The sequence below is a fragment of the Cololabis saira genome, chromosome 7 (genome assembly GCF_033807715.1).
Source record: "Cololabis saira isolate AMF1-May2022 chromosome 7, fColSai1.1, whole genome shotgun sequence".
In the NCBI taxonomy this organism is placed as follows: domain Eukaryota; kingdom Metazoa; phylum Chordata; class Actinopteri; order Beloniformes; family Belonidae; genus Cololabis; species Cololabis saira.
Window position 1 is genome coordinate 27810635 of NC_084593.1, and position 25701 is coordinate 27836335.

General features: G+C 40.5%; 1 protein-coding gene across 2 annotated transcripts; it reads right to left on the reverse strand.

The window, feature by feature from the left end:
• Positions 1 to 2796: 2796 nt before the first annotated feature.
• f8 (coagulation factor VIII, procoagulant component) lies at positions 2797 to 24685 on the reverse strand. Of its 2 annotated transcripts, XM_061725442.1 has the most exons (27): positions 24454 to 24685; positions 23672 to 23772; positions 23374 to 23496; positions 22065 to 22277; positions 21184 to 21366; positions 20959 to 21062; positions 20015 to 20135; positions 19636 to 19894; positions 19387 to 19552; positions 19187 to 19274; positions 15459 to 15676; positions 14944 to 15088; positions 14634 to 14843; positions 13551 to 14371; positions 13316 to 13458; positions 12122 to 12287; positions 11727 to 11966; positions 11384 to 11612; positions 11114 to 11296; positions 10669 to 10785; positions 8802 to 8873; positions 8565 to 8650; positions 8316 to 8471; positions 7943 to 8087; positions 7716 to 7864; positions 3544 to 3726; positions 2797 to 3406 (listed from the first exon to the last, which is right to left on the reverse strand). In XM_061725442.1, exons 1-27 carry the CDS (start codon positions 24621 to 24623, stop codon positions 3251 to 3253), a joined length of 4947 nt encoding a protein of 1648 aa, XP_061581426.1. In that variant the 5' UTR covers positions 24624 to 24685; the 3' UTR covers positions 2797 to 3250. The 2 variants fall into 2 exon arrangements, with proteins under 2 accessions (XP_061581426.1, XP_061581427.1); XM_061725443.1 differs by lacking the exons at positions 23374 to 23496; positions 23672 to 23772; positions 24454 to 24685 and having other exon boundaries at positions 22065 to 22125; positions 22205 to 22272.
• Between the last annotated feature and the right edge of the window lie 1016 nt (positions 24686 to 25701).

Below are 25701 nucleotides of genomic sequence, written 5' to 3' on the forward strand. Positions count from 1 at the left end.
CAACCATTTTCTATACCCGCTTTATCCTTTGCAGGGTCAAGGGGGTCTGCTAATTTCAGGCGAGAGGCAGAAGTTCACTCTGGACAGTTTGCCAGTCAAAAGTAAAATCAGGTTCAACAAACCTTCTTCAGTAGAGTGTAACACTGAAGATCGTCCAGGAGGGGTCTCTACTCTCATTTCTTAGAGAAAAAAATGTCTTACAGAAATGAGGTATTTCTGAAAATAATTACATTTCAACATGTCCTTCATGGCTGTGTCTCGTTTCAGAAAACATCTTTTTATGAATTCAGCAATAATTAATCTACATGTTTACTGTGGTATCAGCGGAGAGGAAGGCAGTGCAGTTTGATTCCATTAAGCTTTTCTCACATTTTATATGAAATTTGAGAAACTGAGTCCCATGATGACCTTTGAATCGAGGAAAGTGCAATACATGTGGATTCCTGCAGACACACACACACACACACACACACACACACACACACACACACACACACACACACACACACACACACACACACACACACACACACACACACACACACACAGAGGCACAAAATCCAGTATTTAGTCCATTTAAATAATTAAGTGTTAAATTAGTCTTAAAATTATCATTATCATCCAATAATTAAATTTAATTGCCACATTTAATACACTTATTCATATCTTGATTTCCATGATGATGATGATGATGATGATGAATATTGGTGTTGTCATGGAACGCTTCTGCTATCAGGATTTCCTTTTGGGAGTCTTGTGTCGTCATAACAGAAACTTTGTTTCTTTGTAATTTTGAGTAATACGTTCATGGACATGGTCCCAACAGATGCAGAAATGATTAATTTTCCAGAATCCAAAAATCTTAAGGAAGTTAAATTTCCAATGAAGGATTCTTACGACACATGCACACAAACATGTTTCCACCTTCAACTAGGAACTATCCCCAAGACAAAGTGCTTCTGTTTTTCTCATCTGTGTGTGGGTCTTCTGAGGCCTCAGTATCTGGGCAGGAAGTGATGTAAAGGAGGATGATAAAACTGTGGTAATTTCTTCAGTTGTGTCACACTGTTTTTTCTTCCTTCCACTTTATAAGAACCAACTAATAGAGAAGCAAATTCTCTACGATCTTGTAACAAAAGAAAATGCAACTTCCCATTGGCATCCAGAGTGAAAGCAAAAAAAACACACATCTGCACTTCATAGATTATTCATGTTTGGAAATTCTAAAACTGAGACATTATGGGTTTTTTTTAGGCAAATGACAGTGGTGGGGATTTTGTTGTTGATTTGACTGCAATATTTCAGAGTTAATGGGTTCACTTTGTAGAAGAAGAAGAAGAAGAAGAAGAAGAAGAAGAAGAAGAAGAAGAAGAAGAAGAAGAAGAAGAAGAAGAAGAAGAAGAAGAAGAAGAAGAAGAAGAAGAAGAAGAAGAAGAAGAAGAAGAAGAAGAAGAAGAAGAAGAAGCAGCAGCTGCAGGGACCCTGTCGTCGAGGAATTTGCATGTTTTTCATTACCTAATATCAACGCCACTCCGAAAGATTTTAGATTTATGTCCCCTGACTAGAAGCAGGAAAAAAATGAATTAACATCATTGATAATATAGTAACTCTTTAAATGATATATGAACCACTTTGGACATTTAGGTGCTCTGACTTCCTCCCACAATCCAGGCTGATTGGTGATTCTAAATTGTCCACAGGTATCTGGCTGTTTGTCTCTATGCGGCTTTGTGATAGGCTGGAGCCTCTTGCCCAAACCCAGTTGTAATAAGTCCCTGGACAGGACGGAGTGATCATTAGTGGTTGGATGAATAGTTGCAACTTCTCCAATGTGACTGAATGGTGTGTTTATCTTTGTTTTTTGTTATTATGAGAACATGTCTTCAGTGTTGGTTGGAAGAAAAGCATAAACCTCATGAGCTTGATTCATAAACCGCCTGCATTTTCATTCCTGAGAGCAAACTGAAACCAGATGCAGCCATGACAGTAAAATTTGTGACTGGTTTGAATTTGTTGTCCTTTCTGCTTCCACACGCTATGAACACAATCCCGCCGTCTGATAGGTGATCGCACCTGGGCCGTGGGCCACTGCCTCTGCTCTCCTGTGCTTCATCATGCTCGCCGTTGTGTTTCCAAGCGGGAACTGAATTCAGGTGATCTATCTGTTTTTGAGGTTCCACACGGTATGTTATTGTTTTCAGAGAGATAAAGTGTTGCCGCCAGGCACAGTGTGCTACTGCCACATCTCTGCCAGCGTACGTATGTCCTGTCCAGCATCATGCCGTCCTCCAAGCAAAACACAGCCTTGTCCTTCTCCTCCCCTGGAAACTTCCTGACTGATAACGGGGTGATACATTTTAGATGGACCTACAATACAAACATGCAACCATCACACACTCAAAAGCACGAAGATACGACACCAACAGAGGCACAGACATACCTTGTTGATCATACCGTTTCCCTCTGAGCCGGTCGTTTTTGTCTGTGAACCAACTCGCTCTTCCTTTGTTTAACACAAGAGCATATTTAAGCTTTTCACAGAACAATGCTGGAGCTCAGCTATTAATTATTTTCTTTCTGCCAGGAGAGCCTGGTGGAGGCGGATAAGCCAAAACAACAGTACAGGAATGTGATTGCCTGAAGACACATGGAAGGAAAAAAGAACAGGGAAAATATCCTGACACGACGGGGAAAAAAAGAAGGAGGGTGCTGGGAATGCATCTTTGCAAGTGCGTGTGTGTGTTTCGATGGAGAGCAGTTTAAAGTCATCATTAAAGAAAAGCAACTTGCACTCTATTAGATTCACAGTTTATAAGATCTCAAATAAAGCACACAAAATACAAACTTTTCCAGTGATATACAGCCAGTCAGACAAAAATAATTGATCTCAATCTGAAATATTTACACGGTTACATTCAAAAGGTTTTCTCTGCTCTAAGAACAGCTCTGTGCTGCACAAGTAGTCATGGTTTCCTCAAAGATATTATATCAATTCTGATATGACCTCAGATGTAACTATGCCCTTCATAAGTCAAAAACTATTTCCCAACTCCAAGTTTACGATGGTGAAACAGTCACATATTTTACTGATAAAAACAAAGTGAAAATGTAAACAAAGTTGTGGCTACAGAGAATATCCCATTAGACAGTTTAGATATAACTTAAGTGCTCTACATAATAATATCTCATTTTTTATTTCTTGCCAAACTCCAGAAGAAAAACCAGCTAAGTTGATTGCTACAAAATGCCATCAGATTCCCTGCTGCGTGTTACAGCCCAGCACCTCCAGGCGGAGGGCGATGTCGTTGATCCAACCCCGCGGGTGGATGCGAATGTAGCGGCCGAACAGCGGGGGGTCAAAGACGGTGATGGCTTCATCATCTGCATCGTTGTTTCCTGTAAATATCTGAGGGTGACAACAGGAGAAAAGTAAAAAAGAAGCTTTGAATGATCCTTCAAAGATTGCAGGAATGTGTTTCTACTCCATGGCAACACTCCCTGGGACCTGATCTTACTGAAATAAAATGTGTTGATTTACTTTACCTTTTCTCCTTGGGAGTCCTCCTCCAGCACACTGCTCCACGAGTGCCCGTCATGACTGAAGGTGACTGAGAACTCTGTCACCATCATTTGGGTCAGGTAGGATGTGGCTCCCTGGGTGATGATCCCTGTGATGCGTTTGATGGTTCCCAGGTCGACCTGCAGCCACTCATTGGGGTTGTTGTTCTGAGGTGGGAAGGACAGAGAAAACATTTTTAGACATCTGACAGAGAATCATCTACACAGAGAAAGTAGGGCATTTTTTTGTTTGTTTTGTGTGATAATGAAGGAAAGATGGGAGGTTATCTACAGTAAGTGCATTTTCTCAAAAACAGTCCTATGATGGAGTCAGCATTCACACAGTTTAAAGTTTGAGGAGTATGAGTATGAGGAGCCTGGAACAGATCCATGCACTAACATCTGGCTATGATCATTGATGTTGCTACGGGAAACTATAAACTCACTTGTTACATTACTTTTTTATGTTTACTGACAGAAAGCAATAATTTGCAAAAGTGAAGGCATCAAATACACAAATGTTTAATTTAATCAGATACAGAAACAGGGGGTTTTCCCTGTAATGTGAAAGTGAACCCAAAGCAGAGAACAAATAATATGGAGTTGAGTAACAGGACACCACAACACTTTCCCAAACCTATTATAACATTCTGACTAATTGTCCAATAAATGATAAAAATGCATCTGGCAGTGCAGCTTTTTCCACTGCTCTCCTCTGGCAATGACACAGCAACACTTTTATGTGGGTACTAATTTCTATTTCGATTCCTTCATTCGTCGTTCTCAGAATATGTCGAGCGTTAACTAACATTGAAAGAGGAAACGCTGGAAGAAGTAAAATTTCAGCAGAAATGAAGACTATGGTAGAGCCAAACCCCACCTTTTTTTTCTCCTTTTTACAGGCTTTAAGTTTAAAAGTCATATATCCATTTGTGTTCTGAAGCACATTTGATGATTTTGTTGTTGATTTGACTGCAATACTATTTCAGAGTTAATGGATTACGGTAATTTTGTTTTTGATAACATGCGATTTGTAATACTTTAGTGGTAACTTCCAGTTTGTTTTGATGCAAACTCAAAGAAGAAGAAGAAAGAGGAAGCTGCGGGGACACTGTCTTCAAGGAACTTGCATGTTTTTCATTGTTAACTAAAAAAATGCTGCAGAGGAAGATTTTAGATTTATATCCTTCAAGGAAACCACTGCTCTCTGATTTGTTCTGTGTTTGACTAGAAGCAGTCATTCATGTCTGAGAATCAGTTTGTTTTATCAAGAGAAGATCAATTGATAACATCTTTGATAATATAGTAAATCCTTAAATGATCTATGAACCAATTAAATAGACATTTAGGTGCTCTGACTTCCTCCCACAATCCAGGCTGATTGGTGATTCTAAATTGCTGTTTGGTTGTTTGTCTCTGTGTGTCTCTGTGATAGGCTGGAGCCTCTTGTCCTGTCCAGGGACAGGACGGAGTGATCACAAATAAGGATGGATGAATAGTTGCAGCTTCTCAAATGGGACTGAATCATGTGTTTATCTTTGTTTTGTGAAATTATAAGAACAGGTCTTCAGTGTGGTTGGAGGAGAGGCACAAACCTCATGAATTTGACTCAAAAACCGCCTGCATTTTCATTCCTGAGAGCAAACTGAAACCAGATGCTGCCATGACAGTAAAATCTGTGACTGGTTTGAATTTGTTGTCCTTTCTGCTTCCGCACGCTATGAACACAATCCAGCTGTCTGATCGCACCAGCAGGTTACGATTATTTTTAATCCATTTGATTCAAATAACTTATTGAAACTAGTTCAGACTCCGTATGTATGTTCACGTTGACAAGTATGTCTTTACAAATACACTGCAAATACTCAGATGGTGCTGAACCAAGCCAAGTCAACTCTATCTTTAAAGTACTTTGAAAACATCAACCACTTTCCAAAGTGCTGAAACCTGTCAGAAAACTGAGTGTGGTTGGCTGAATATTTCGTACAGTCAACCCAGGCTGTACACAGATCAATTGATCTGATTTCATACTCTTTCGTGACTGTTCATCTGGGGGAGCAATTTAGCTCCTCCAGATGTTCCTTTTGGGTTTGACTCATCTACTGAGTCAAGTGCCTACTGATCTTGGTTGTTTTGATGTCTGCCAGGAGCTTTCGTGTCACCCAGAAGCACGTTATTGGCCAGTTGTTGGTTAAATGTGCCCCCTTTCTGGGATCCTTGGGAAACAGTAGCATCATGCCAGGTCCTGATACTGTCCAACTCCTCATGCTTGAGACACTTGGATGGCTGCTATTGTGATAGCCACCGGTTCTTGTTCTGGGAGATTACCCCATTAGGTAGGAGGCTCAGCCTCAGCCTTAAGTGGGTTTATTGTCATCTTATTAACCTGCCACTGAGAGTGCAATTTTGATAATTCGGTGGTGAAGATCCTGTTTATTCTATTAGCCTCCACCTCCATAGTATACCTTTTCAGCAGGGTAGCCAGACCTTTGGCAGTTCAAATGCAACAAACTACAAAAAGTCTTTCCCATGAAGACGAGGGCAGTAATCTAGGAGCACAGCTAGACTGAGAATAGGCATGGGACGATATGAAAATTTCATATCACGATATTAGTGGACAAAAATATCACGATTACGATATTATCACGATATTAGCGTGTCGGAAAGGAAAAAGGAAAAACACTAACCGTGGATCCACTGGTTCCTTCAGAACATTTATTCTCAAATCATTCTCAACACAGTGACACTTGAGGTAGAGAACAAATAGTGTACTGTAAATGTTATGCATTACAAAGTGTAAACTATAGTACCGGTACTTATTTGAACTTTCTTTTTTTGTAAGAAAATACTTCCCTGAGAGTCGAAAGAAATAAGCGACAAATAGAAATAAAGTGACAAAGTAGAGCCAAATGCACACTGATTGTATTACTCTCTGAAACTTTAACAGTGGCTGGCTGCCTGCTACTTAGTACGGCTCTCTGGAAAAATAATAAAATAAAGGCACTGCTCTGTAGTATACAAAACAAAAGCTGCATGGCCAACACAAAGATTGAGTGAAAATAAAGTGCCACAGTAGTCAAATGCACACGGATTGTACTACTCTCTGAAAAAATATTAAATAAATAATAATAATAAATAATATTAATAAAATACATGAAAAAAATAACACTGGCTTCTACCTGGCTGGTAGCCTTGTGTGACCAAAAAAAAAAAAAAAAAATTTGGCGATAATTACAGTACCCCACGATAACGTTATTGCGGCCGTTTTTTATCGCGATATACGATAATATCGTATATCGCCCCATGCCTAACTGAGAAACACGAGCGACATGCCCAGTTGAAAGTGCAATGAAGGAAGAAGTTCCAGAGAAATACATGGGCACTGCTCCATGTAAAAGCTGACCTGTGGTGGTTGACCTCTGTCCACCGCTCATGAGTGTAGTGTGCAGTCTTTAATATTAGCTCAACAGTCTTTCACCTAGTCGGCTCACACCTCCAAAGTTCAGTGCTTCAGTGAAGTGTGTAAATGATAAGCTAAAGAGGAGGAAAGAAGAAATCACAGCCAAGTATGATAACAGAGCAGAAAGAGAAGAGGGAAATGTTAAATATAAACACATATGTGTGTTTGTGTGTGTATGTTGTGTTTGAAAACATATATTAATGTGTATAACCAACCGAGTCAAATGTTAAAAAATACAACTCTGTCAATAACTTAAATTTGGACCCAGCCCCTAGAGGTAATTACAGGAACTACAGTTTTCCTTATCTCTTTATTAGCATCAACATGGAAGTTGAAACACTGGCGCTTAGCTTTGACTGACGGGATTCACTCAGTTAGAGTTTAGCTGCCTAAACTTGTCATACCTCCACCAGACAAAGCTAAATACTTGATCTCTTGATCAACTCTCAAAGAAAATCACCCAAATGATCATATCTCATTTAAAAACAAGCTAACCTGCGAGTGACCCCTGAACTGCCATTTTTGTCCAGTTCTTCTTTCAAAGTATATGTTTGAAAGCTAAGAACTAGTACGAAATGAGTCGATTGGAGAGTCAATTGGACTGCCCCTGTACAAGTAAAAATGTACTTCTCGTCCATAATGTTAGCTTAACTGCATAAACAGTTTATTTTCTGTGCATAAACACAAATGAACACACCTTTGGTCTCCAGGCATTGGTGCTGCCGCTCTGGTGCAGGCGGGCGAAGTGAGGGTTCCAGCTCCGCAGCAGATTTGAATAATATGAGGAGGCGCTGAAGCTGTCGTCAGGAACCAGTCTCCGCTGGAGTCCGAGAGGCAGTGAGCAGCCTGGTCCAACATACAGACATATTTGACATTCTTCTTGACTATTGCACAAACCATTCTGCAACAGCTTGAGACACTCACTGTTGAGATCGCATCCCAGCAGCTCCAGGCGGAGAGCCGGCTTCAGCACATAGCGAAAGGGGTGAATTCTGACGTAGCGGGCCACAAAGGGAGGAGAAAAGCTGTTTTCTTTCACCTTGGAGCTGTCCAGGTTACCATGAAAGACCTACAACAGAGCCACAGAATTAGGAGGGCTTTGACTTGAAGGATCAAGCTGATTATTATGGAAAAGAACACGTTTTTAATTTATACTACATCCAATTTGATGGTCTGGAAATGCCTGCTGCCACGGACAGAGGATCAGTCTCTGCTGCAGAACCAGTTTTAACTTTGAATCAACTTAGGCACCGAATGCTATCCCTTACTGTAACAGCTCACAGACATATGGACACACCTTTGTGTTCCTGGGGCTTTTTCCTCTGTAAGTGGTCCATGTATCTTGATCCAGACTGTAAGAGACAGTGAAGAATGTGATGTAATGGTCCCTTAGCCTTGATCTCACTCCCTGTGTTTGGACACCATGCAGCAGGGTGGGCTTCTGAAGATCAACCTGTAGAGACACACACAACCTTAGGCTCACAGTCTTCTGAGAGCTTGCATTAGCAAGACACAGCATGAGGGTTAAGAAAGTGGCATGTCTAACCTGTAGCCATGAATTAGTGTTCCTGCCCATCCAAGCATTGATGTAACCAGACTGCTCCAGTCTGGCCAGCCTCGGCTCCCACTTATCTGGACACAGAAATGTAAACACGGTCACAATATTGAAGTGTTTCAATCATATACTTCAATATATTTTAAACAAATTGAGTTTTTCCAGACTATATCAAGAGTCCTTCTGGTGTGTTTTCACCAACTGTAAACAAAACCACCAACATCTTACCTTTGTGATCCGATGCTGTGATTTGGGAGTCTTCGATCCTTTCTGATTTCAATCCCAAAGGTAAGATGCATCCTGTATGTAAGTATATCAAAATGAAAAAGTGTGTCAGAGCTTAAAGTATTCACAATTAACTTTCAAAATACAGTTCTGATCACATTTTAATAATTTTCTTTTCAATGTTTTGACATATCTACAATTCATGTCACCTTAAAGGAGACCTATTATGAAAAACAGGTTTTCTCTTGCTTTAACATATATAAAGTGGTCTCCCCTCAGCCTGCCAACTCAGAGAAGGAGGAAAGCAACCAAATTCTGCAGTGTCTGTACAGCCGCCCGGATGAGCCGTCCAGTGTGATGTGGCTTCTACGAGCCGTTCAGATTCTGCTCCCGTCGTTACGTAACGACGGGAACGATCTACATAGGTTGGCCTCCGATGCGTGAAACCACGCCCACAACTAACTCCGCCGGCCGGAGCTTCAGCCATTTTTTCGTAGCGGTGTATCGCGTCATTCAGGCAGTCAATCAACACAGTGCCTCATTATCATAGCCCCGCCCACTCAGAATCCCACATAGATAATGAGGTTAGAGAATGGGAAGATAAAGACATGGCTCAGAGGCTGAATATCTAATTTATTTACCAAAAACAATCAAAAGCTTGTTTTTAAGACATTCAAGGCCTGTTTAAAATATGTATTAGATGCCATAATAGTTCCCCTTTAAATATTTTACTTAGCAGTGTGGGAATAGCTGAAAATTCAATGCAGGGTGGACACTGTTGGATTGTCGGCCATAACCGACATGGGTCATCTGTTATTACACTAGTAGCCTTCAAAAGTACTTCTTACAGTAAGGCAACTACAAACGCATGGAGTGCTGCTGGGTGTAAAAAAGAGTATACTTCAGGTGCTCTTCGGCATGGGGATCCAAAAGATTCAAAAGCAAAGACGGTCTTTGCTATCTGCCTTGAGGAAGGCCTACATGGCCGAAACATGTTGGCATTTTAACTTTTTCTAGGCATTTTAACTTTTTCTAAGCCATGATTTAATAAAGGCCTTTTATATTTTTCTAACTTCTTGAGTACTTCTTACAGTCTTCTAACAGCAAAGCTGCATAACAACACAGGGTAATTTAAACCATTTTATCCTCTAAAGACGGTCTTCTGTGCCAAATTTGTGTAGCCTATTCATATGCATTCATTTGGACGTAAGTTAAGGTTCACTGGTTGAAGCTGAAATCGGGTCAAACAGTCCCCTCAAAGGACAAGGGGCCTAAGAAACGTTTTAATAAGCCAATAAAGTATGGCATAGATTTTCTAAACAAGACCTAAGATTCACAAAGTTTTTCAAAATTCAAAAAGCCACAATCTGGGAAAACGCAAACATCTTAAAATCTGAAGATGAAGAACCAAACCAATGAGGGTAAAATAAACGTAAACACAAAATGACGAGTAAGAAATGCCAAAGAGTCACAGAGACACAAAATCATATTTGATGTGTGAAACTACAGATGTTCAAAATATACAAAGAAGAAAAAGACTGCTATAAAATACACATAACTATGTCCTCAATGACAAGAAAGATAAAATGACCAGAAAGTAAGGGGACCAAAAGGGAAAAAAGAAAAATTAAATCCAATTAAATCCAACTGAATGCAAACACAGATAAAACCACCTTTAGGACAGAGAAAAGTACAACAACTAAACGCAACATGCCAAATAAATGGTGCAGGGAAACCCTTGGCAACAAAGATACCCAAGACAATGACATTGGCTACCAGCGCAACGAGACACCAACGGGCTGATCAAACACTTAAAAAAAATATTATTATAATTCATTATATGATAAGCAATATAATGTACGGTACTAACTTGGATTATAGACCAGAAGTTTAGCCCTCATGCCAGCCAGCTGGTAGTCTCCTATGGTGCACTCCACCAGCCACGTGCCCACGGTGGGGGGTCTCATCTCGATGGTCCCGTACACACCTGGAGAGGAGGAGGAGGAAGACAAGAATAAGCAAGCAGGGAACGTATGAATGCTATTAAATAAAATGTAGTTTATATGTTTTACCAGGTTTATTAGGTTAGGTTGATTAAAATCAAATCAACGACTTATTTTATATCAAAACATGCTGTCTAAACCTGTTTATATTTTATGTGTTCACATACAGTACAGACCAAAAGTTTGGACACACCTTCTCATTTAAACAAACTTTTGGTCTGTACTGTATTCAAACAGTTTGAAAATGGTTTAAAGAAATGTTTCATGTATAACAATATGTAAACGTGTGCACGGGTCTCGGTGTGTATTTACCCGGAAACAGGTTGAAGACACCCATACGGTGTTCTTGTTGAGTGTGGACAGTGAAAGGTAAGCCATGGAAGTGCACAGCGTGGTACTCTTTGTCACTTCCGACATTCAGAAGGTGCCACCTGACTGGCTGGTGCTGAGCAACCATCAACCCAGGAAGAGTCTCCGCCACGTAGCCATTTATTGCTGAGAAAGAAAACTGGTATTACTTGAGAGAAAAAGAAGAAAAGCCAAAGACAATAGCAGCAAACCTTACTACAGCGATCAAGCCACCTGCAAACTTGTTGTTGGTGTGGTACCAGGGGTCCTCAGTGTTGACCTGACAGGGTGGTGCGCAGTGTCGCTGCAGGTTCTCCTCCAGGTACCAGCTTTTAGTTTCATCAAAGGTGTGGAAGAGCAGAGAGAACTCCTGGATGTCCGGCTGCGTGTTCTGAGGAGTCTGCAGAGTACCGGCCTTACAGATCACCAGTGGACCAATCAGACCTGAGTGAAGGTCCTTCTCCTAGAATAAACAATCCCATATGAATTTAGTGAGAATTTTAAGTTAATACTGTGTATGGAGAATGTTTTTGTGCCTTGAATATAAACTGAATATGGAATGGAGCCTGGTGCAGACCTTATCCACAGTGGAGTAGTAAGCTCCAGTCTTGCAGGCGAATTCAGGGTCAGTGGGTCCTTGTTTCCTGCTTATTCTCCAGTTATAAGTGCGGGCCTCCCCTGGAGGTACAGGCTCTCCAGGAACTCCGGGCGGGGCAAAAGAGGAACTGGTTTCTCCGAACACAGCCCCGTGGCTTCGGTCATAGACTCCATGAAGGTGAAAAGAGTAAGGTCTGTTTGCATTGTTCTTAAATATCACCTAAGTTAGGACAGGAAGGGCAGACAAAGGTTATGAAAGAACAAGATTTTTGTTTCCCACACAGGCAAACAGTTTTGATCTTAACATCACCAGATTTCACATTTATTAAAACCTGAGGTAAACTGAAGGTTATCAGAAAGGAAAGAAACACTTACAGTGAGGAGGTCATTAATCTCGGTTCTGATAATGGGCCCCACAATTCCCAAGTGTTGTTGCAGCTCTCCTCTGCCTTCAGGCTGCAGGAAATCTTTATCCATGTAAGCTCGAAACACCACCTTTTTATATTCAGGCAGGAATTTCCTCATCCCCCGACGCATCTCTCTTGATGGAGGAATTAAGTCAACACTTGGCAAACTTGGTAACAACTAACTGCAGCACAGACTCAACACCCATCTCATGCTTGGTGTCAGACTTAGTTAGGGCTGGGTGATATGGACCAAAAGTCATATCTCGATATTTTCTAGCTGAATGGCGATACTCGATATATATCTCGATATTTTTTCTGTGCCTTAATTGGGGTTTCCCCCAAAGCATTATAGCATAGCATCTCTGTTAGCTTCATTTTTTTCTGAGGCAAACCCTTAAAAAAACAGTCAGTTTTAAGTCAAAGCCTCGTGCCAAATGTCACACAGGTACATTTATTAACAGAGGTCTGCACAATATCAAAATGTATAAAACAAATGAAATAAAAATAAACTGCCTGCATATATAGAATAAAAATGCTTCTTGAATAAAATAAAACAAATATCCCTTTCTGCATAACAATTAAATTAAAATACACTGTGCAATCAATACAATGTAGACAGTAACAGGCAGACTTTTCCACTGAGGTTGACAGTTGTGCAAATAACAAAACATTTGTGCAAATCTCAAATAAAACATTCAAGTCAATGTGTCACAAAATAAGCTATATCAAAATCATTAAAAAAAAAAATGTAAAAAAAAAATAATAATATATATATTTTTTTTTAATCGATATAAACGATATTGTCTCGTACCATATCGTGTTTGAAAATATATCGATATATATTAAAATCTCGATATATCGCCCAGCCCTAGACCTAGTTTTACATTTTCAAATTCATGGGTCTCGTAAATGCAGATAAATCCTAACGTAAAGAAAACTTAATACGACCCAGAGAGATATATCTGACAAAAACAGGTGAATGACAACCAAAATAAAACACAACCTGGCCTCAATCAGACATGGATTGACTACAGTAACGTAAATAATGAGTTGTACACTCCCCCCCCCCCAAAACAAAACAAAAGAATGTGACACTAAACAAGATAAAGGGTAAGTGTGACCATGCCTATAACTTCCTAACAGCAAGCTTGATTATTCCTACCTGGGTTTCATGAGTTGGAGTGGTGTTTTGATACCGTAGTCCCAGGTGATCTCCTCTGCAGCGATGTAGTAATGACGAGGTCGGACTTCTCCAGAGCGTACGTTTATGTAATCTGGACCCAATACACCTGGCGGGCTGTGTACCTGTACGTAAGGTTGAGTATTTATTCCAAAGAAAGGGCGTGTAGCATATGGATCTCTACATGGTGAGACATTCAATACACGGACAGAACTACCTCATTACTGTAGTCATCATACTCGAAGGAGAAATCCAGCTTCGTCGCGTTGCCGTCGTCTGTGAAGTTGTATTCCAGCATATCATCTAAAAGCTCTGCGGGTTCAGTAGGAATTAGCTTTTGTGGTAGTGGGTTTTGCTCTATGGTCTTTAAGGAGATCGATTCTTGAGCTGAGCCCTGCTCTTCACTGTTTAGTGAGACGTTGTTGAACTCTTCATGCTCTTCTGTCGCCCCGTTCTTCTCACTTAGCATCTCACGCCTTTCTTCAGTCTTTACGTCTACATCAATGTCCGTCATGTCTACATCTTCTTCAACTATTTCTATTGTTGCTTCTTCCTCTCCTAAGTCTTCAAAACCTGTGGCTTCCTCTGACCAGTTTCCATTTGCGTGTCTTCTTCGTCTGCTCCCCAGTTGAGTCTGATTCTGAGGAGCTGCCCAATTCCCATTTTGGTCTATTTCTTCCAGAATATCGTCTGGGATTCCTTCATCTGAGGTGGGTTTGGCCCTTTCCAGTGATGACATGGGTACTCTCCTTAAATGACATGCTACGCCAGCACTACCCCCTGTTTTGTCCATAGTGACATTTAGCCCAGTAGTGCTGTTAGCAATGAGTTTCTTGCACACCCGAACCAGCACTGTGCCGTTTCTAGGTCCTGCACCTCTCGGCCGAAGAGCTACATCGTCCAAATAGTCTGTGATATCTTCATCCACATCATGATCAACCAGTGAAAACTCTCCGTTGTTGCAGGGACGAACGGTGTAACGGATGCTCATGCCCCGGCTCTTGAGGCTACTATCAAAGGCGCTGATCTCCCACTCACCTACAAGACGAGAAAAATAGGATTCAACAAAACATCTGTTGGTTTCTACGAAAGCCAAATGAGGAGTCTTGTTATGTAAGAGGAATCCAGATGCCTTGATCTGTCTCATACTGCCACATCCCTACCTGTTTGTCTAAAAGCTTACTAACAACATAACATCAACCCAAAGTTTAGCTTGGAACAACATCCAAATGAAACGTTTGTGCCTCTTTAGCACCTTACATCACGCTCTTTGAGAATATGATGTATACGTTAATCTCACCAATCAGTTCAGTCTCCATGGGAACGGTTACGGCAGTCATGGGGAAAAGCGTGAGGACAGACTGATAGAGGCCTTGGTACTGAAACAGGTTTCCCGTGAAATAGATAGAGAGGAAGTCACTCTGGGTTCCCACGTTGCCCACATGCCAGAAAGGCACGTCAGTCTGACACATGACAAACTGACGCCCACCGAACATGATGCCATTTATACCTAGAGGAGGGGGACAGGAATTCAGTATGTTACTATGCTGAACGGCATGTTGATTCTATTAATTAGTCAATATTAAGATGTAACTCTGAGGTAAACTCACTGTAAATGACATTGGACTCATAAAACTGAGGGTCAGATGAATTGAAGGAGCTGTGGGTGGACTTCTGCATGTTCTCTTTGAAGTACCAACTTTTGTTCTCATCAAACACAGCAAATATCAGGTCCAGCTTCTCATCAGGACCCAACTGCATGGAACAACAGATTTGATGAGAAACAAATGATCAAATAAGAAGGCATTATATTCAAAGTGATTGAAAATGTAAAGAGTTATGTGCTAAAGGACCCAAATGGGGAAGATCGGAAGGCAGGAGAAATAAACAATGCTAATAATTGACATAAATTGCTGCACAGTGCAGGAGATCCAAAACTAAAAGAAACACTTGAGGAGCTGGTAGGAGACAGGATAATCCAACAGCGTTATATAGACACATTCACACACGGATGGCAACAGAAGAACAGAAAAACAGAAAAAAGGTAGAAACTAACTTAACAGAAAACAGATCGGCTAACCTAAAATCCATACACCGTTACAATTAAGATTCACATTCATCTCACCAGTCGTCCTCTGACATCGATGGCGTTGTACTTGCAGATGAGCAAGGTGCCCACCAGTCCAGATGCCAAGTCGGCCTCCGGAGAGATGGTACTCTGATATAGTTGGGTCAGACACTGGGGGTCTCCCTCCAAAGGCCCATCTTCTGTTGTTAGGTGCCAACGGTAGCTAAATGTCCCATTTGGGGGAACGCCCAATGACCGTAAGTCATTCTCTGCAGCTGTAATTACATCAGGGTGAATGTTTGGAGTCAGTGACGATACTGTATGTGCATTAATCAGAATAATAAATTACACACAGAGGCTATTAAGAGTGATGGAAATGCGCATGATAACAAAAATACAGCACAAATCCAAACATCATTTTTTACTCATAGGTTACACTATCACTAGATTCCACGCTACATTTCTGTATTTTTTTCCATTTTTACCTTCACAAAAGATATTAAAATTATAAACTTTGAAATGTTGCACAAGAACAGCAACGTTCAAACTCAGCTAGTTAGTCCTGTTTCACTGAGGGAAGCGCAACGATGTCCGAGATGTGACGTTTACGTGAACATGACTGTTTCACATTAGATGTGCTCTGAACCAGCGATTCTCAACAGGTGGGTTGTGCACCCGTTTCCAGTGGGTTGCAGGTCTTTTTGAAGTGTGTCTTAAATGTTGCACCTTTTTTTTTCTGAGGTTTAAAATTGTCCTCCATTTTTTACTAAGGAGTGATGGTGGGTCCCGCAGCCGGACCAGCAGAGAACAGCTGGTCCAAAGCACATCTGCAAACACCATACAAACATCCCTGCAGGGAGCTGCAGCATCATTAGTTTGTGTGACTGCAGCTTAAATGTGCTGTACTTCTTTTTTTTTTTTTTAAACTTTATTTTTCAATTGGTAACAAAATCAACAGACAGATACAAGAAAAACAACAAAAACAAAAACGGGTGGGGGGGGGGGGGGGGTCACTACTGTCTTACATATTGACACCATTTTGCCCATCTTACAACATATAGCTCTGTTTTGAGTCGTAAACTGTAGGTAATCTGTTCCATTAATCGTATTTCCTCAACAATATCACGCCATTGTCTCAGGTCAGGTGGGTCCATTTTCAGCCAATTTCTTGTAATGGCTTTCTTAGCCGCAAGAAATAGAATCTTAACGATGTATATGTCTTCTTTGCTTATTACATCCCCTGGTATCAGTCCAAGGTACATAACTCGTGGATCCTTAGGGATCTTATATCCCAAAGTTTTCTCCATGGCTGTTAGGATCCCATCCCAAAATGCTTGCATTTTTATACATGCCCAGAAAATGTGAGAGTGGTTGGCACTCAATTGCCCACACTGTCTCCAACAATATTGTCGTTCACCCAATTGTTTATTTTTAATTGTTGGAGTAATAAAAAATCGAATTAAATTTTTCCAACCAAATTCCCTCCATCCTTTGGAGCTTGTTGACGTGTGTTGGGTCTTATTCATGGAGTGCCAATCATCCTCTGACAATTCAATGTTTAATTCCTTTTCCCATTTTGCCTTTACATACATTGTATTTCTCCCCTGTTGCTTCATTAAACCTCTATACAGTTTGGAAACAATTCTTGAAGGAGTTTGCTTATAAGCTCCTGTCAACACCTCAATCACATCATTCCCTTCCAATGACATTTCTGTCTTAATTTCTGTGTCATAGAAGTGTCTTAATTGCAGATATCTGTATAAATCACGATCTTCTAATCCATATTCATCTTTAAGTTGTCTAAATGATTTAAAGTGTTGTTTTTCTGTAAGTGTAAACATAGCTGTTATCCCCTTATCTCTCCACTTTTCAAAGGTCCTATCTGAAATTCCTGGACTGAATCTAGATGTGTATGAAGGCCAAATCAACCGCTTACTCTCTCCAGTCAGCTTGTATTTCTTGATCACAACATACCATGTTTCAAATGTTTCTCTCATTATTGTATTTTCGTCCTTAAAATCCATATGTTCTTTTCCACCTAATCTAGACTGTGGGGGGACCCGGCTCATATTCTTTTCGATGTCCTTCCATCTGGCTTGATAACTCGGGGAGCACCAATATACTATGTATCGTAGCTGTGCAGCGTAATAGTATTCTCTAAGACTTGGCAACGCCAATCCTCCACTTTCTTTGTCCAGTTGAAGGGTTTTAAATCTTATCCTGGGTCTGCCTCCTGCCCCTATGAATCTTGATATCAGCCTGTCCCATGCTGAAAATTGTGAATCTGGTATTTTAACTGGGAGTGATAGGAAGAGATATAGCAACCTAGGCAAGAGATTCATCTTGATCACATCAATTCGTGAACTGAAGTCTAATACTAATGTTGACCACCTTGCTACATCTCTTTGTATTTTATCATTTATATGATTATAGTTTAGCTCGTAAATTTTGTCAAATTCCTTGGTTATTTGAACTCCTAGATATTTTATTGACTTAGTGTTCCAATTTAAGTTATATTGCTTCTTGATTTCATTACTTGGTTTATAATTAAATGTCAATACCTGAGTTTTTGATATATTCAATTTGTAGCCTGACATCAATCCGTATTCTTCCATAGTCTTTACTAATTTGATAAACGTCTTATTTGGGTCCAGAAGGAAGGTAATTATGTCGTCGGCAAACAAGCCTATCCTGTGTTCTTCTTTTGCCATCGTGATTCCCGTCAATTCTTCATCTTGTCTTATTATTTGAGCGAGCGGCTCTAAGAAAATCGCAAAGAGGGCGGGGCTAGCACAACAACCTTGGCGAGTCCCTCTGTACAATTTAAAGGCGTCTGTCAGATGTCCATTTATCTTAATTCTAGCTGATGGGTCAGTATACAATGCCTTTATGCATTTAATGAATTTATCATTGAATCCCATTCTCTCTAATACTTTATACAGGAAGGCCCAGCTGACCCTATCAAAAGCTTTTTCTGCATCAAAGCTGATCAGAGCAGCGCTTATATTGTGTTTATTTATATGTTCTGTAATATGGAGGGTTCGTCTGATATTGTCCTGCGTTTGTCGTCCTTTTATAAAGCCTGTCTGATCTTCATGTATCAAGTCAGGCAGGTAGCGTTCCAGTCGTTTTGTAATGATAGATGTAAATATTTTATAATCCACGTTCAAAACTGATATTGGGCGATATGACTCACAGTACTCTTTATTTTTCCCTTCTTTAGGGATAACCGATATCAACGCATCCCTCCAGGATGGGGGAGTTATAGCTTTTTCAAGCGTCCAGTTAAAAGACTCCAATAGTACCGGGGCGATCTCTTCTTTAAATATTTTGTACCATTCATTTGGGTAACCGTCGCTCCCGGGACTCTTATTAGACTTCAGTTTACCTATGGCTTTATCCAATTCATCTCTTGTAATAGGGGCGGTCAAATATGTATTTTGCTCTGTGCCTAGTGATGGGAGATCCAGTGACGACAGGAAATGTTCTATTTCGTCAACATCAACCCCCTCAGGTTGTGTATATAGGGTCTCATAGTAATTTTTAAAAATCCTATAAATTTCTTCTGGCTCATATTTTATTGTGTTTGTTGCTGTACTTCTTTTTAATATTGCTTCACTGCTTAGTCAGAACTCGACACATCAGAAAAAAAACCCCGCCACAACAAGTCAGCCACAATCTAAATAAATCATTTCAGTTGCTTAAAAGGGAATTAAGGATTTTCATATGTTTGACTGAAACGCAGCTTCATTAGTTTGTAGTTTGATGTCTGTATTCAAGCTTACCATTGGTGGATCTGTCGCGTGGAAAGATTTTGATGAGGCCATTGGGGTAGATATTGAAAGGCCGACTTGCCAGGTTTTTGAAGATAATCTGTACAGAATTAAAACCAATGGAAGGTCAGTAGAAAGCCACATAAAGTCCACTTCTGTCTTGCAGCCGGTGACCTTTCACATAGCTTAATTCAGACATTTTACTGACTCACATGGATCTCATCGTTGACTTTTCCTTTGAGTATTGGACCCAGCAGCGACATCTCCGGGTTTTTCCTCTGAGTGAAAGAGCCATCTGTGTACTCCACATATACAACCTTTTTGTACCTGTAACCAAGGTGATGGGGAGCTGCAGGCAAATGTCTGGACTGCAAGTCACTGACGTAGAAAACACAAAAGAAAACAGCTCACAACCTCACTATTCACTCTTCTTTTTCAAATCCCATCTCCTTTATCACTACCTGTCTGTGGGTTTGAGATGCGGAGCGTAATTCCAGGTGATCTCTTCGGCGGCGATGAAATGTCTCCATTTTTGGGACTTCTGGCCGCTGCTAGATCTGGCTTGCACCTGTGGCCTCTGGGGTTGAATGTTTATGGTGTTGAACATATAATCATAATCTTCATCGCCGCCATTGTGGTTGTCTTCCCTGCTGCCGTGTTTGGCGTTCCGTGTGTCAGGTTCAGGGCATTTCTCCACTGTGAACAAAGCATTCATGCCCTCTGTGGGAGGACGTTGAAATGTGAGCACTTAAAATAACTTCTCAGCTCAAGGAAATTACATTTATGTCATAAGTTAAAGTCATTACTGCAGAACTGGGAGACTGAGTGTATATTTCTTACGATGATGATGAGCATGTATCTGACAGCTGATACTGAAACGGCCGATAGTTGTGGGTTTCATTTCGGCAGTGATGAACGTCATCGGGGTAACTTCCACAGTGATCTTACGTTGGGTCAGAACCTGAAAAAACAATGTCCATTCATTGGATTGAAAAGATGATACTTCTAAATTTTAACAGAAAAACATTTTCCCCATAAAAAAAAATCCATTTGACATTATTTAGTCAGTGAAGTATTCTTTTTTCTTTTTGGTGAGTGCTGTGATCTTTTCCTGTTGTCCCCACTCAGTATGGAGCAGAAAAGAAAAAGCAACCAATTTTTTTTTGGTATTTTTTACTGTTTGACATTGAAAAAAATCTAACATTGTTTTTATCTTATCACTAGATTTAAAATCCATGACAATTGTATGAGGGGTTATATAATATAACTATAACATATGCACAATTAGGGGTATTTTTTGAATAACAGCTCCATTGCAGTCTGGTTTCATCGCCAGCTTTAATCATATTTTTTGCAAATTTAATCTGTGATGTGATTTAAGAGTGAGGGTAGCGAAACCACTCATGCTTTACAATAAAGTACAGCTTGTTGAGGCGGTAACTGTGGTAACAGATCATCACAAACAGGTCTGGGTTGGCCTCAAAGGGTTTGGGAGGGAGACCACCAATCGGAGCCGAGGTGGCAGTAATCCGCCTTCGACCTGTGCTGGGTGAGCCACCTTCACCCTCACACCGTTCAAGATATGTTATGGCTGCCTTGCTCCGTGTGGGGGCCAGGCTTGTTCGTCACCTCCTGCCAACATGGCATCCCTTTACACAGTGGTGCATAAGAAGTTTTTTCTTTTTTTGACATTGCATTTGGATGAAGCTCTCATGGGCAGCTCGCCACTGCTTTGCCACAAAGACACAATGAAAACAAACGTCCTCCTCCAAGCCTTAGATTACCTGTAAAGAGTGATCCTGGAACCGAATGGAGTGGATTTCTGGAGCTGTGCCCATCCCAATCAAATGCCAAAACACAGGATTACGGTCCTGACACACTTTCAAACCTAGAAACATACACACAGAGGTAAAAACGGGGGAAAGTGATAGACCTGTTTCAGCTATAGCAACACTTAACGTTACGACAGGCCTTTAGAGAGCAACCTCTCAGCCAGACTGTTTCTTTACCAGGTAAAGTAGAGTTGACGTATCCATTGATAGTGTGGAATTCCTTCCTTCCGGGGATCCACCTGACCTTCTCTCTGCTTGTCCTCTCTCCCACCGCTCCATACCAGCTTTTAGACTCATCAAACACTGCAAACAAGAGGACAAACGCTGGGAACCTCCTCTGGCCATCTTCCGTGAAGGCACCTGAGCGAACACAGAGAAAATACACTGGATGAAGGATGAGAAAACATTTTGCACATAATTGCGCCACTAAATGTTTCAGTTTCAGTTTCAGTCTTTGCATTGCTTGACTGCAACAGACCATACAAACAAACCAGTTTTAAACTAATCCATTCTGTCTTTCTCTGTCCGTGGGATGATACTGCTGTCAGGATTAGAGCTTCTGTGTGAGACGCAGAGGTCTGAACAAATGCGCTCACTTCCACATGAGTGTTATATTTACATCCCTACAGATCTGAGCAGGAGATTTCACACGCAGAATTCGCAGAATTTCCCAGAAGACCAAATCCAGATCTTATGGGATGTGAGGTTTTTTTCCCCCTTTTTTGTCCTAGAGTATAATATAACTTGATGGCTCTTGTAAAATACTAGAAGAAACAAATGCTGCTATCAATAACTTTTTTTGTCCTTTTTGTTTTCTATGGATGGTTTAGTATTTTCTAATGAAGTCGGTATAAGCCAACACTAACTTAAAGCAAACTAACTGATGAGAGTTTATCATCATATCATCAAAATCATCATTATTTCAATGCAATGAGAAGATGAGACAACAAACCACTGAGAACAAAAAAAATCAAAATTCTTGTATATTTTTTCTGTGTTTGTGAGATTTAAACAATTACAAAAAAAATGCAAAAATAATTGTGCTGCAGCTCACTCACTCGGTTTACAGATGAGGATGGCACCAATGAGTCCTGAGTTCATGTCTCGAACCGTGTCCACCTGGGAAGAGTATGAGTAGGTGAGGCAATCAGGGTCGTTGGCGGTGGGGCCGTCTTTAGGGCTGATGTCCCACACATACTCGTAATATCCTCCGGGAGAGACGGCGTCATCCTCCTTCTCCTGGCCCGCTGTGGAGTCATCGTATCCAGCTCCTGGAAAGTAAAAAATGCAGAATGACTCTTATTTTCCACTTAACTGTTCGGGCAGCCAAAGTGCTTCACAGAAGGGAAAACTGTCGTCACCGTGTGTAAAACAACTTAAAGTGTTTAGTTTCCTTCAATGCTTCTGAAAAAGTGAAAACGAAGTTTAAACAATGTCCTGTTCTCTTACAGGAAATAACTAATCTGTGGCGTGACTTATCATTCAGGGTGCTGTTTAATTTTCCACGGAAAGCACAATCTCACAATAGTATGTTGAAGTGGCTTTATATCAAACCTGCGCAAATACAGGTGCACAGAAGCTTTTCTTTACTCTGTATATCACTGTGATGTGATTAGATCTGCTTCATGACAGCTCGCTTCTGGACGTGACAAGAGCAGCTTTTCAGATTATGATAAACTGAGTTGCTGGAAACTCCACTGTGGCGGGAACACACGAGCCGCGTAAGGAAGTTGCTGCTTGAGATCCATAGCAGCATGAAACTATATGCCTATATGCTCTCTGTCGGAGGGATTAACCACCAAAGGCAGCACGTGTGAGATATTGTCCTTGGGCAGGGATGAGGGGAAAAGAGCTTTGAAAAATGACTGTTTGGCTTTGGCAGACTTCTGAATATCTGCAAGTACAAGATAATGATAACTGCTGCTCTCTTGAATTTCTACAGAAAGAGGGGTGAAATCTCTTGGAGATTTCTTAACAATGGAACACGTGTTTTTTTGGGGCAAATTAAAAATATAATGTCTAAAATGAGATCAGCTAATCAGGTATTTCTGATGAGCAATACAGTCAAATGACCTTTAACATCAGTTGGAGGTAAATTCACTCTAACCATGAGTAAATCTACACGAGAGTAGTGAGGGAATACTGATGCTTTTTAGGAGCTTATTTTTTCCATGCTTTCATCCACCGTGCAACGTTAAAACAGCACCATAAAGCTGCCCATGAGTCAACAACCTGAGTCAAGTTCTTGCTCATTATTTGACCAACGAGAGCAGAATGCAGCTGAGTAATTTTGAGTAATATGGCAGGGCGGATCAGAAGAAGCATGAAAAGCTCATTTTAAGTTGCATTCAGTGTCCCTTACTGTACCTTCAGACTGTTTCCAGTATGTGATCCCCACAGGGCTGATGCTGTAGGGCTGAGACGCTAAGTTCTTGAAGTGGACCACCACCTTGTCGCCAGCCTGGGCGACGATCACTGGGCCTTGAATACCTGCAACCACAGAAGATGATGTTTCTACAGGGCTTAAACATATGAGACACTAATTAGCTGTTTTTTGTGCTTTAAAAAAACAAACAAAAATGACCAACAAAAAAAAAACAAGAAATACTGTTTTGTCTACACCATATTGTGTAATGACTTAAATTAAATTTAAGAAGAGACCTACCTGTCCAGGCTGGTCTTTGTTTGGGGACAGTGTAGGTGGAGTCTGTATATTCCCTATAAATAGCTTTGATAAATTTCTGAGGAATAGCTTTGAATCTCCCCCTGGGAAGAAAAAAAGAATACTAGGATTTGACAGGTAAATTTATTTTTTTTCCATTTTGATTTAATTGCTTACAATCACTTGTTTTTCCGCTGGATTACATGGTCCATTAGTATGGAAGATTATTAGGGCCAGGCAGGAGAAAAATAAAAATAATATTTTAGAGGAGGAAGATTTTTTTTGCATTGCGAGAAAAAAGTCGAAATGTCGAGAAAAAAGTCGAAATGTCGAGAATAATGTTGAAGTACAATTTCAAGAAAAAAGTCGAAATGTCGAGATTAATGTTGAAGTACAATTTCGAGAAAAAAGTCGAAATGTCGAGAATAATGATGAAGTACAATTTCAAGAAAAAAGTCGAAATGTTGAGATTAATGTTGAAGTACAATTTCGAGAAAAAAGTTGAAATGTCGAGAAAAAATTCAAAATTTCGTCAATAAAGTTGAAATGTTGAGAAAAAATAGGAAATTTCGACTTTATTCTTGAAATTATATTTCAACATTATTCGACATTTCGACTTTTTTTCGACATTTCGACTTTTTTCTCGACATTTCGATTTTTTCTCGATATTTCGACTTTTTTCTCGAAGTGCCCAATAAAAACAAATCTTCCCCTCACAAATATTTTTCTCCTGCATGGCCCTGATACTCTTCCGTCCATTAGAGCCTGATCCCCTGAACGCTCACCTCTGATCGGACGCCGGGTCAGCATCCTCCACATGGACGTAGTCCCAGCCGATCTCCACGGCCGCGATGTAGTACTCCCTGACGGCGGCGGAGGGCTGCGCGGCCCCGCGGAGGAGACCGAGGGCCGGCTGCAGCAGCAGCAGCAGGAGCGGCAGGATGGTCGCTGGCATGGCTCTGCGCGCACCTGTCAACTCCACTTCAGGCTTTTAGGGGCTCGACTGCGTCCAGCCAGCCGTGCTCAGACTGTGGCGCTCCTCCTTCGCTCCACAACATTTAAAGGGAGGGTGTAGTAGAGGGAGGTCAAGCAAGTGGAGGGAAGAGTGTAAACACGTGGGACGAGACAGATGACAGCAGATTACATTTACACAGGGCGGGAAAGGGAATGTATTCTGGAGAGGAAATTCTTAAAACAACACTGATGTGGGGATTCAAAATATTCAAATACACTTTACAGGTGTTACAAACCCATTTATAAACGTGAGTTTCTAAAAAAATATATTTTCAAGTGGTTTCATGGTTCACTAACTAACTTCTCTTGATACATCTGCATTTGTATCAAATCCTATGCTCGCGTGTTTTCTGGCTCAAAAAAAGAAAGAAAAAAGAGGTGTAGGTATTTTATAGTAGAACCTACTCCCAGAATTTGAAATTGCTGATAGGTTTAGAAGGATAGAGCAGAATTACCTTATAAGGTCATGGTTTCCGGAGTCCTACAGGAATTTGATCAGGGTGCAAAGCTACAGGCACCAAACATGAAAATATCATTAAAATAATAGGCTTTTTTTTTTTAAGTGTAAGGTCTCTCACCATTAATAGACCATAGTCTACATTATAACGCAGTTTATTAATACTGCACCAATTCAAAACAAAAGTAATCTGAAGACATTTCACCAAGAAATAAACAAAGTCAGCGTAGCCCAATAAAATGGAGTTCGGTTTGATTCATTTAATAAAAGAAATTCTAATTATAAAAAATACATTAATACATTTTAACCCTAATTGTTGTAATCCAAATGGTTGATTTTTAAGGCTGACAATCTGAAATATAAAGTTATCAGCACTGATTAAAAATGGGAAAACCATTGGAACAAAGGTGTAAAATTTTCAATTTTTATCAAATAAGATATTGAAATAATAAATAAAAAACTGCAACATTCAATTCAGTCATTTAATGTCAAGATGTTAGCATTTTCCTGTGGTCGCGTACATATCTATGGTAAAACCAGGGGAAACATAACTTCTTGGACT